At 50.2% G+C, this 13058-nt stretch overlaps 1 protein-coding gene across 1 annotated transcript in view; it reads left to right on the forward strand.

Moving 5' to 3' along the window:
* The window catches only part of MTREX (Mtr4 exosome RNA helicase), a 780177-nt gene that overhangs the window by 517116 nt on the left and 250003 nt on the right, over positions 1-13058 (forward strand). The window contains exon 18 of the mRNA XM_085631304.1: positions 12786-12854. Coding sequence (XP_085487430.1) covers positions 12786-12854 — 69 coding nt within the window. The remainder of the gene's footprint in view (positions 1-12785; positions 12855-13058) is intronic.

Raw genomic sequence — 13058 nt, forward strand, 5'->3', positions numbered from 1 at the left:
GTCAATGGAATCAGGCTCACGGGCAACTAAACGACCTAGTGTTGGTGAGCGGTCGGGCATACAACTCTCTGCATTGGTGGAATCCACAAAACCTTTGCAAGGGCCGACCGTTCCAAGAGCCTGTTCCACAAATAATACTGACGGCGGACGCGTCTCTCCAGGGATGGGGAGCTCATGTACTCAACTACACAGTGCAGGGACTATGGACAATACAACAAAAGAAGATGCACATCAACCTTCTAGAACTGATGTCAATCTTCCTGGCAATGAAAGCATTCAAGGTACACTTGTGCAACAAAGTCGTGTTAATCCGGACGGACAACATGACTGCCATGTACTACATACAGAAGCAGGGAGGAACACACTCTCCACAGTTGTCTCATCTGGCTCAGAGCATGTGGAAGTGGGCCATTCAGAGGAACATATTCCTCATGGCGGAACACCTCCCCGGCAAGGACAAACAGATGGCGGATCTGCTCAGCAGACACAGCCACCAGATGCACGAGTGGGAGCTACACCCGTCAGTACTCCAACCGTACTTCCAACAGTGGGGTCATCCAGAGATAGACCTATTCGCCACAAACGAAAACGCAAAATGCCAAAGCTTTGCCGCCAGGTTCCCACACCCGCAGTCGCAGGGCAATGCGATATGGATGAACTGGTGCGGCAGATTTGCGTACGCTTTTCCCCCAGCACCATTGATACCGCTGGTGGCACGCAAACTCAGACAACACTCACTAACACTCGTCCTGGTTGCTCCAACATGGGCACGCCAACCATGGTACACCACCTTTCTCGAACTTTCCGTGGTGCCGCATCAAAGGCTGCGGATCAAACCCGCGCATTTGACGCAGAACCATGGAGAGATTCAGCACCCAGATCCGCAACAGCTGAACCTGGCAATCTGGCTACTGAAGTCCTAGAGTTTGGCTACCTAAACCTGCCACCTGACTGTATGGACATCATTAAGGAAGCTAGAAGACCCACTACCAGAGCTTGCTATGCAGCCAAATGGAAAAGGTTCGTAATTTATTGCAATAACAATGACATTAACCCGCTAGACGCACCATCCAAAACATAATTTGTTACCTCTTACACCTATACCGATGCAATCTGGCATACACCTCAATACGTGTCCATTTGACCGCAACATCAGCCTATCTCCAGAACACGCAGCACCTCTCTTTATTCAGAGTGCCTGTCATCAAAGCATTCTTGGAAGGACTCAAACGAGTAATTCCTCCAAGCCACCCACCAGCTCCAATGTGGAACCTCAACTTGGTCCTCACACGCCTGATGGGTCCACCCTTCGAACCTCTACACTCATGCGAGATTCAATTCCTCACCTGGAAAGTAGCTTCGATCACTTCGTTGAGGAGAGTTAGTGAACTCCAGGCACTAACCGTTCAAGAGCCATTCATACAGGTTCACGCCAACAGGGTTGTACTACGTACCAACCCCAAATTCATGCCCAAGGTGATATCGCAGTTCCACATGAATCAAACTATTGAACTGCCTGTTTTCTTTCAAAACCCACAAACTGTCGCAGAAAGAGCACTCCATACACTGGATGTAAAGAGAGCCCTCATGTACTATATAGACAGGACTAAAGTCTTTAGGAAAACAAAACAACTTTTCGTTGCCTTTGCCCCACACCACAAAGGGAACGCCATCTCCAAAGCAGGTATAGCCAGATGGATCGTTAAATGTATTCAAATTTGCTATCAAAAAGCTAAACGCACATTAACGATTCCCCCACGAGCCCACTCAACACGTAAGTTAGGGGCCTCCATGGATTTCCTGGGAAACATTCCTTTGCATGATATATGTAGAGCAGCCACCTGGTCCACTACACATACATTTACCAAACACTATTGTGTAGCTGTGCAATCAAAACAGCAGGCAGCTGTAGGACAGGCTGTTCTCAAAACTCTTTTTCAGACCGCTGCAGCTGGCACTGGTAGCCGCCGCTAATAGAGGGTACTGCTATATATTCTATGCACAGATATGAATTCAGCAGCCCACATGCCTCGAACTGAATATGCTACTTACCAGTATGCATCTGTTCTTGGCATGTAGGGCTGCTGACATTCATATCGCCCACCCTCCTCCCCGGCGCCTGTAGCAGCTTCAGCTCTCAGAATTACTGTAAGCATGGTCATCACTTTCTGTATCTACTCCATCACTGCCACAATGGCGAAAAACAATCTGAGGATGAAGAGGATGCCCATGCGCACTGTGGTCCAGGGGAGGAGTCACCTATCTCAGGATACTTCGAAGACTCTTCCAGGACAACAACGTGCAAACATCCGGACCCAACACTAGGCGACGATCTATGCACAGATATGAATGTCAGCAGCCCTACATGCCAAGAAAAGATGCATACTGGTAAGTAGCATATTCATTCTGTACCACAAGGGGCAAGTTTTGACAGTGAGGACAGTCAGCAAACTGATGGGAATGAGGGTGTCATGCATACATTTGGTCCCAGATATACGCCTACAAATGAGGCCATTCCAAGAATGGATCCAACAACAATGGTCACAAGCAGCTGGGAGTTGGGAAGATCTAGTGGTTGTCACGCAAGCAATACAGCACGAAAAAGCATGGTGGAACAAGAGCAACATTACACAAGGGAAACCTTTCACACAACCAACTCCAACGGTGACCATCACAACAGATGCCTCCCAAATGGGGTGGGGAGCACACACAAGCACCCTCAAGGTGAGGTGATTGTGGTCACAACAGGATGCAATAAAGCACATCAACTACCTGGAGCTAAAGACAGTGTTCCTAGCCTTAAAGGCCTTTCAAAAACAACTGTACTGTAACAGAGTACTAATCCAAACGGACAATACAACAACAATGTTCTACATCAACAAGCATGGAGGGACACAGCCAGTGACACTATCCGTTTTGGCACAGGAAATATGGAGATGGGCAATTCCAAGACAAATAGACTTGCTAGCAATACACCTACCAGGTAAGGACAATGTGGAAGTAGACAGACTCAGCAGACAGACGTCAGTATCCCACGAATGGGAAATCAATCAACAAGAAATCCAAAAAATATTCCACAAATGGGGACCTCCGCAAATAGACCTATTTGCAACACACCAAAATGCTAAATGCCAAAACTTCGCATCCAGACAACCGTGCAAACGGTCCCTAGGGAATGTGCTATGGATAAGCTGGTCAGGGACATTTGCCTACGCTTTTCCAACTATACCACTGCTGCACAGGGTACTAAATAAATGCAGATTCCGCAACATGATGCCAATACTCATAGCACCTCAGTGGGCCAGACAGACCTAGTTCTCACAGATCATGGAGATGGCACAAGTACTTGCACACAGGTTCCCCACAAGAGAGGACCTGTTAACAATGCAAAACGGAAGGGTTCTACACCCAGAGCCGGAGAGCCTCCCCCTCGCAGCATGGCTCCTGAAGACCTAGAGTTTGCACACCTCAAACTGCCAGAGAGCACAATGGCGGTGCTCAGAGAGGCAAGGAGACCGACCACTAGAAAGTGCTACGTAGCAAAGTGGAAAAGATTCTCCAAATGGTGCATTAGGAAGAAACTACAAAGAAATATAACGAAGGAATCAACTGTTCTAAAATACTTAACGCATCTACTACAAAATAAACTAAGCTACACATCTCTAAGGGTGCACTTAGTGGCAATAGTGGCTTACACAAGAGGAGAAAGAGGGAAAAGTTTCTTCACCTCCCAAGTAGTAAAGAGATTTCTAGAAGAGGCAAAGAAAATCGATCCTCCAAACAGAATGCCGGCTCCAGCATGGAACCTCAACATAGTGCTAACCCAATTGATGAAGGCACCATTTGAGCCTATTCGTAAGGCAACACTGCACATGCTCACGCTAATGACAGCCTTCTTAGTAGCTATCACATCGCTACGAAGAGTAAGCAAATTGCAAGCGCTAACACTACAAGAGCCCTACCTACAAATAGACAATGATAGGATTGTAATGAGAACGGACCCCCATTTCATGCCAAAGGTGGTGTCACGGTTCCACATCAATTAGACAATTTAAATACCAAGTTTTTTCCTAAAACCATCCACAAGCACAGAAGGGGCGTTGCACACTGGACGCCAGGAGGGCAGTAATGTACTCTATACAAAGGACAAAGGAGTGCAGGAAGAAAAAGCTATTCTTTGTGTCCTTTGCCAGCAGTTTTTTGGGACGACCTGTTTCCAAAAATACCATTGCATGGTGGATTGCACAAACAAACCAATTCTGCCACAAACAAGCAGGGCAACATTTACAAGGAGCAGCTCATGCTCCCTCAACAAGGAAGAAAGGAGCAACAATTGCGTTTCTATCAAACACAGCGATTCAAGACATTTACCGAGCTGCAACATGGTCCTCAGTGCACACATTCACTAAGCACTGCTGCGTAGATATTCAAATGAACAAGGAAGCGCAAGTGGGACAAAAGGTCTTACAACACATATTCAGCAACCAGAGCTCCTCTTCCACCTAGCCACCACAAACCTAACAAACCGCTACAAAGACTATGCACAGCATAGTGAATCCAGAAAGATTCACGCTGCAAACGCATATTTTCTTACCTGTCGGTGTAGGTTTGCAGCTTGAAGACTTTCTGGATTCCCTAGCGAACCCATCCTCCACTGCCAGAAAGAGGAGACCGGAGGAAGACTATTAAAACAGGATAAAAACTTTAAAAGGAGAGGTAAAAAAATTATAGAAAAAGAATCCAAAGATAGCGACCAAAGGTGGGAGCTTCCGGAGGAAGCGTGTCGACGTCACAAAGGACACCAAATGGTGGTATGTCGATGCCCACCTGGGCCACGAAAATAAAAAAGAGAAAAAATACTACAATTCCGGACCCAACCACTAGATGGCGGAATAATGCACAGCATACTGAATCCAGAAAGTCTTCAAGCTGGAAAACTACACCGACGGGTAAGAAACTATACGTTCTTGTTCATAGTTTTCTTTACGTCATTGGAGATGGCATTGGAGGTGGTCACACAAGTTAAGGGAATTGTGTTCTCTGTTCTTGTGACTTGTTCTAAAAGGCCCTCTATTTTCATTAGTGGCATTTTTGTATGTTTTTTTTAATATTGGCTCAGGATAGGCACGGTTCCTCAGTCTTTCTTTCAGTTCTTTTGCCTGCTTTGTAAAATCTCTTTTCTTTGTGCAGTTCCTCCTTAGTCGTAAAAACTGTCCATATGCGAAGTTCTCTCGTAAGGCTCTCTGGTGGAAGTTGTCGAACTTCAATAGTGTGTTTCTATCTGTAGGTTTTTGAAATGTCCCGGTACAAAGAGTTCCATCTTTCTCATAAATGGTAAAATCCGGGAAGGTGATGGATTCCTTGCTCACTGTATGTGTGAATTTCAAGTTAGGGTTGCGTGTGTTGATCCAGGATAGGAACTCATTCAAAGAAGAGTTGTCCCCCTTCCAAATTATAAGGATAGTCTATGTAGCACTTCCATAGCTGTATATTGTTTTTATATCTGCTATCTTCTTGTAAAATAATCTCGGAATTAAATACATATAGACCAGTTACACTGGGGGCAAATGTACTGCCTATCGACGTCCCAAATGTTTGAAAATAGATAGTGTCTTCAAATTGTAAGTGGTTTTCTTTCAGTGCCAGGCGTGCACATTCCAAGATGAAACACTTAAGTGTCATAAAGTTCCAATCATCTCGATCCAGAGTGTCCTTTAACACTTCTAGTGTGGCATACTGAGGTAGGCTTGTCTATAGGCGCCCCACATCTAGGGACAACAGGGTGCTGGTAGTGTTGTCGAATTCCATATCATGAAGTGTGGAAAGTAGATCTTTTGTATCTTTAAGGTCGGTGCTTGTTTTCTGTACAATTGGTTTTAGGAAAAAGTTGCAGCACTGAAATCATGTTTCTAAGAGGGAGTCGATTCCTGAAACGATTGGCCTGCCCGGTAGGTGTTTTTTATATTTTTAAGAATCTTTAAAAGAGTGTAGAAGTAGGGCATTTTTGGCTGGTCAATGGTGAGAAACTCCGCTTCTTTCTTCTGAAATCCAGGCTCTTTCCCCTGCTGAATCCACCAAAACCTTTATGTTCGAGGCATATGAGCTGCAGATTGTACACTTTGCATAGATCGCCATCTGGTGTTGGGCCCGGATGTTTGCAGTTTGTTTTTCTTCTTGAACAGTCTTTGGAAGTCACGAGTTCGGTGACTCCTCCTTCGGCCCGTACTGCGCATGGGCTTCGGCTCCATCCTCAGATTGTTTTTTTCCGCCATAGGGCTCGGATGGGATACTTCGTGCTCCGGCTTCGAACTTCTACGGTTCCAGCCTCGACGGAAAATCCTCGTTCATTGAGTTTCTTCATCTATCTTCATCTCTCGAAGAGGCACTTTTCTCTATTCCACACATCGGCACCGGCCTTCGGGCCCTCCTCGACTCCGGTCCCGGCCGATGGCAAGGACTCCGTTCAAAAAGTGCCCAAAATGTGGGTCTAAATTTCCCCACACCGACCTCCATCAGGTGTGTAACCTTTGCCTCTCTCCAGAACACGAGGCTAGAGACTGCCCCGCCTGTAAGTCTTATCGATCCAAAAAGACCATCCGGGATCGAAGAGCTCGGCGCACCATGGCGCACTCATCGACCACGGCTCCACCGGACACCTTCGGAGACGACACCGAAGCTTCGGGGCAACACCACACCGAGCAGGAGGAAGACCTAGTCAGCGCTTCTGAGGCCGACGACTCCGACCTGGAGGACATCACACCGGCGCAGAGGGTCGTGAGTACTCTACCCCCTCCCACCCCCGCGCCCAAATCCAAAGAGACTCAGGTTACACCTTCGCCCTCGGGCCTGGGGAAAACCAAACACGCAGCTTCTATCACCCCACCTTCGGGCCCGGTGTCGAAGCCTCACAAGTCTCACGGCAGCTCGGGCTCGAGCCAGCCGACTCCTGGTGCCGATAAACACCGTTCGGCACCGAAGAAAGTGCCGCCCAGCTCGACTCCGAAGCCACCGGTGCCGAAGCCTGGACTTTCGGTGCCGACTAAACACAAGCACAAATCCCTCGGCACCGACGCTCCGGCGCCGAAGCCTACCTCGACGCCGAAAAAACCGGAGGTTCCCAAAAAACATGGCGCAGACAAACCACCCAAATCCTCGGCTCCGAAACCATTAGCGCCAGCGGACGATTCGGCGCCACAGGACCTTTTTACACCCGATCCTTATCAAAAAACCTGATCTAAGGATCCAAAGACTGGGCTATTGACTTTGACGGTCAAGAAAAGACGTCTTGACACACCAGCTCCTCCTCCACCACCCAAGCGGAAGGACTCTGCCACATCTCCTCTCAGAGTGCCCTCCCCACCACCTCCTACACCTCCTCCTCCTCCACCTCTTCCACCTCCTCTACCTCCCAGGTCTCCGCCACCCTTGCCTCATCATTCCCCGACCCCGTCCCCAGATCCGGATTACGGGGATCCAGATTATGACCCGGCGGACGCCCCAATGGACCCCACACCACCGGGGACCCAAGACCCATGGGAAGATTACCAAAACCCTGACATACCAGATGTGCCTCAAGATGACCTATACCCATCCAGGCCATCTCCCCCAGAGGACTCACTAGGGTTTCACCACTTAGTGCAGAGAGCAGCACACTACCACGGGGTGGAACTACATAGCGAACCAGTGGAAGACGACTTCTTACTGGATACCTTCGATATTCAGGATAAGTCCACAGCCATCCTGCCAATGCTTAAGGGTGTCACCAAACATGCTGCAGAGGTGTTCAAAGACCCTGTCAGGGCCAGGGTCTTAAACCCCAGAATAGAAAAAAAGTACAAAGCAGCACCCACAGACCCTACATACATTAAGGGCCCTGCTCCCTTAGATTCCTTAGTTGTGTCCACGGCTAGAAAGCGGTCTAACTCCCAGTCCTCAGGTGAGGCCCCACCGCCAGATAAGGAATCAAAACTCCTAGATGCGTCTGGTAAACGCACTGCCTCGCAAGCCGCGAACATCTGGCGCATTGCGAATACACAAGCGCTGCTTGCGCGTTATGACAGAGCACACTACGATGAGCTTGAGGCTCTTATGCAGCACCTCCCGGAAAAACACAAACGTAAAGCTCATGACCTAATACAGGAGGGAAAGCTCATTACTAACACCTCCATTAAATGTGCCCTCGATGCAGCGGACACTGCTTCTAGAGCCATAAATACTAGTGTCCTGCTTCGTCGTCATGCCTGGCTCAGGATCTCAGGGTTCAAGCCAGAAGTCCAGGCATCCATACTAAATCATCCCTTTGACCAACAAAATCTCTTTGGGCCAAAGGTAGACGAAGCATTGGAAAAGATGAAAAAGGACACGGACACAGCAAAGTCTATGGGGGCATTACAATCACAGACCCCTAAACGCTCCTTTGGCGTTCATCCTTTCGTAGCACAGGCAGAGGCTACTCCACCGATAGCGCCTCTACCTCCTACAAGTCCCCTCCTCAAAATACCTTCTCAAAGGGCTACCAAAGGGGTGGATACAGGGGCAACAACAATAAGGGCAGGGGCAAAACTAACACCACCCGTTCTGCCACCCTGCCCGCACAATGACTTCCCTCCGCTCCCCCCAGACCATCCCACTCCAGTCGGGGGCAGACTGCGACACTTTATCCACGCCTGGGAGTCCATAACATCGGACAAATGGGTGACCCAAATTATTCGGTCAGGGTACTGTCTCGAGCTAACATCTACCCCACCCAATATCCCACCAAGGCACCGTCCAATGTCTCAGGAACATTCCACACTACTCAAACAGGAGGTGCTCTCCCTCCTCCAAAAACACGCTATAGAGCAGGTCCCCGTCAATCAGCAAAATCTAGGGGTCTACTCCCTGTATTTCCTAATACCGAAAAAAGACGGGACCCTGAGGCCCATTCTGGACCTCCGGCCTCTAAATGCATACATACATTCAGACCATTTCCACATGGTCACCCTACAACAAGTCCTCCCGCTCCTCTGTCAGGGAGACTTTCTCACTACCTTGGATCTGAAAGACGCATACTTTCACATTCCAATACACCCTTCTCACAGAAAGTACCTCAGGTTTGTGGTGGACGGTCAGCATTATCAATTCACGGTTCTCCACTTCGGGGTCACCACCGCACCACGGGTGTTTACCAAATGCCTAGCGGTAGTAGCAGCACACCTCAGACGTCAGCATATTCACGTTTTCCCTTACTTAGACGACTGGCTGATAAAAGCCGCGTCCTACGACCAATGTGTGCAACATACAGACAGCACCATCCAACTGCTCCACCAGCTAGGCTTCACGGTGAACTACCAAAAGTCCCACCTCGTACCGTCTCACACAAAGCAATATCTCGGGGCCACTATAGACACCTCCAAAGGTATAGCCTATCCCAACGCAGCCAGGATCGCAAGCATACAAGCCTTGCGCCAAACGTTCATTGCTCAGCACTCTCTCCCAGCGAGAGTGTTTATGAAGCTAATATGGATGATGGCATCTTGCATTTTCATAGTGCCCCATGCAAGACTCAACATGCGTCCACTCCAACAGTGCCTAGCGCAACAGTGGAACCAAGCCCAGGGACAGCTGATGGATCTGGTGTTGGTGGACGGCCGCACCCATCACTCTCTGCAGTGGTGGAACACCACAAACCTTTCCAAAGGGCGGCCGTTCCTGGACCCGGTTCCTCAGATAATTCTAACAGCGGACGCATCGCTCTCCGGCTGGGGAGCGCACCTCCTACACCTCACAATGCAAGGTCTATGGATGCCACAGCAAAAGTCGCTCCACATCAACCATCTGGAGCTCTTGGCGATCTTTCTAGCCCTAAAATCCTTTCAAAAGCAGATTTCAGCCAAAGCAGTCCTCATTCGCACAGACAATATGACTGCAATGTATTATATTCAAAAACAGGGGGGGGGACACTCTCCCCAGCTCTCCCGCTTAGCCCAGAGCATATGGAGATGGGCAATTCCACAAAACATCTTTCTCCTGGCACAGCACGTCCCAGGCATACAAAACACCATGGCAGATCTGCTCAGCAGACAAACGCAACAACTACACGAATGGGAACTGCATCCACAAGTTCTTCGCCCATTCTTCCACAAGTGGGGACATCAGCAAATAGACCTCTTCGCCACCCACGAAAACAAAAAATGCCCAAGCTTCGCCGCCAGATACCCACACCCATTGTCCAAAGGCAATGCGATATGGATGAACTGATCTGAAAGAAACACATTAGTTAGATTCCTCACCTTAGAATATCCCCAGGCGTCAGACTGGATCCGGAAGATTTTTCGTCAGCAATACCCCTTGCGCGTCGCTAGGCGTCGTCTGCGGCTCCGCGTCCGTCGTCGGCGTCGTGCGCCGGGATGACGTCGTCGGAGTACTTAGACGCCGCCCTCGCGCGCTGACGTCAGTTCTTCTTTTTTCCGCGCCAGTAAGCGCAGATCCGGGAGAGCTACCCCTTTTAGTCTTTTTTTACTAAATCCTTTTTGATCATTTTTGATCCTTGTCTGTCGACATCTGGTGCCGGTAGGATGCCTGGGTTCAAGGCTTGCGAGGATTGCCATCGACTGATGTCGGTGACCGATCACCACCGCCGGTGCCTCTACTGTTTAGGCCCTGACCACGACGCGGAGTCGTGCTCCGACTGCCAGGCCCTGACTTCGAAGGCTAGGCGGGAGCGGTCCCGCAAGCTTCTCGAGCTTCGCCACTCGGCTCCGCGTCGTGCGCGATCCCGGTCCAGGAGGAGGTCCAAGGATCGCTCGCGGAGCCCTAGCCGACGCCACCATTGATCGTCCGGCTCCAAGTCGTCGGGTAAGTACAAACGCTCTAAGAAGTCCAAGAGGCGACATCGCTCTTCGGACTCCCCTCGCCGGTCGCGCGACTCGGCCGAGGGTCAGGGTGGTTCCACCCCCGCGGCTCCGGCGGCGCCGCAGGCGCCGCGCCCGTCCCCATACCCTCCGGTCCCTGGGACTAACGCGACGCCGGCGGATGTCAGTGCCTTCCTCTCGGCCATGAGGAGTCTGGCCCCGCCGTCGACGCCCGCTGGCGCGCCTTCGGGCCCCGCGGACTCGACTGGGCGACCTTGCCTGGCGGCGGCTCCGGCCCCGGCGCCGTCGACGACTCCGGTCTCGACGCCGCAGGTCCCCGCGGGGCCCATGCCTGGGCCCCCGTCGACGCCGGTTGACCTGATGTCTCCTCCACCGGCGCCGGCGAATGAACCGGCGCCGCCGGCGCAGACGCCTACACCTCCGGCGCCGCCGACGCCTTCGGCGCCGACTCCGGACGGCGTCCCACCCCAGTTTAGCCCTATTCCGGACCCGGCACCGCAACGGCGTCAACCGACGCCGCGTCCGGCGCCGCTTGAGACCTATCATCTCTACAGTCCGGCTCCGATCATTTCTCCTGTTTATCAGGAATCTGAAGACGGGGGCGACTGGGAGGGGTTCGAGGACCCTATGGCTGTTCAGTCACAGCTTTCACAGGACTGGGCGGATGAACTGGGGGAGGCCAGTGGGCTGGACACCTCGCCGGACACTGGATTCACTTCTCCTCCGACTGTGGCTTCGGAGGAGGGTGCAGCATTTTCTGTGGTGCTGCGCAAGGCGGCCGCAGCCCTTGGGCTCGAGCTGCCTGCCGTGGCTGTGAGGACTAACATCCTCACTGAGGTGCTTCAAACCGCAGCAAGCTCCACTGAGCCTCTGCTGCCGTTCAATGAGGCCCTCACTGACGTTCTGCAGGGCACCTGGTCCAAGCCCTCCACAGTTCCTCCTGTGGATAGGAACGTTGCCAGGCGCCACCGCCCTGCTCCGGGCGACCCCAGTTTCCTGTCCCAACACCCCACCCCCGAGAGTCTGGTTATCCAGGCCTCTACCTCCCAATCCTCCTTCCCGACCGTTCCGCCGGACCGGAATTCCAAGAGACTCGAGCAGTTTGGCAAGAAACTTTTCTCGTCCCTTAGTTTGGGCCTGCGGTCTTTGAACACCGCCTGTCTCTTGGACCGTTATTCCCATTCTCAGGGGCAGCACGTCCTCCACCGTATCCCACAGTGTCCGGAGGAGGTCCGGACAAGTCTTACCCAGGCTTTGGCCGATGGGAGGGATGCAGCACGGCACGCCATACGATGTGGCTTGACACCACGGACTCGCTGGGTAGGGCCATTTCCACCACTCTGACCGGCGTCTACTCGCTCTGACAGGCGAGGCAGGTAACTAAAGTGCAAAAACAGTACAGTACTTTAAAAATGCCAAAAATGTTTGTTTATAAAAGAATTCACTCTCTTCAAATGCCCCCAATCAATTGTGCATATGCGCTGTTTAGATAGCTGTAATGCCATGATGAACTTGGTAGTTGAATGGACTCCCTAATGTCCCTGAGGATTCTGGGAAATATAGCATGGGGTTTAGGTGGGAGTCAGGGGTAGTGCTTATTGGTTATTTTTTCTCTGATGCTGCTGTTCAATAAAGTCAAGGCAAATGCATAATCCTCGTCTTTTCAGCTCGAAATAGAAATTGATGACTGCTGAACTCATATGTGAAAGACTTGGTGGAATGTTGAATTGAGGAGTATAGATTGTGTGATATATGCATATGAGAAATATACGTCATTTAATTGTAACTTTAATGCAGACAGTGCCTCTGGGTTGGAAATTTTGTAAATATTAACTACAGAGCTATATTCACTGTTTACTAACTTTTGTAGAACGGTTGTTCTAACAACTCGTTTTATTAGTAATCCTTGTGATTGTATGTTTCTCTCTTTAGGTAAAGCATGACGATGAAGACTTTGGATGGGGAGTGGTGGTTAATTTTTCCAAGAAATCAAATGTAAAGGTAAGATGGGCCTGCAATCAGTCTCTGAAATAATGTAGTGTTGGACACTATTAACGTGCAGAGCATGGTATGCCTTAGTTGCTAGTCAGTTCCTGAGCTTAATTGCGTTAAGTATTATTTTCTGTAATACATAAAGGCTTCAGGTGCTGTCAGGTATTTTACTTTTCAAGATAAATTATTTCAAATCAATTTTTCAGTGTTTAA

Source organism: Triturus cristatus, chromosome 2_1 (genome assembly GCF_964204655.1).
Source record: "Triturus cristatus chromosome 2_1, aTriCri1.1, whole genome shotgun sequence".
Lineage (NCBI taxonomy): Eukaryota > Metazoa > Chordata > Amphibia > Caudata > Salamandridae > Triturus > Triturus cristatus.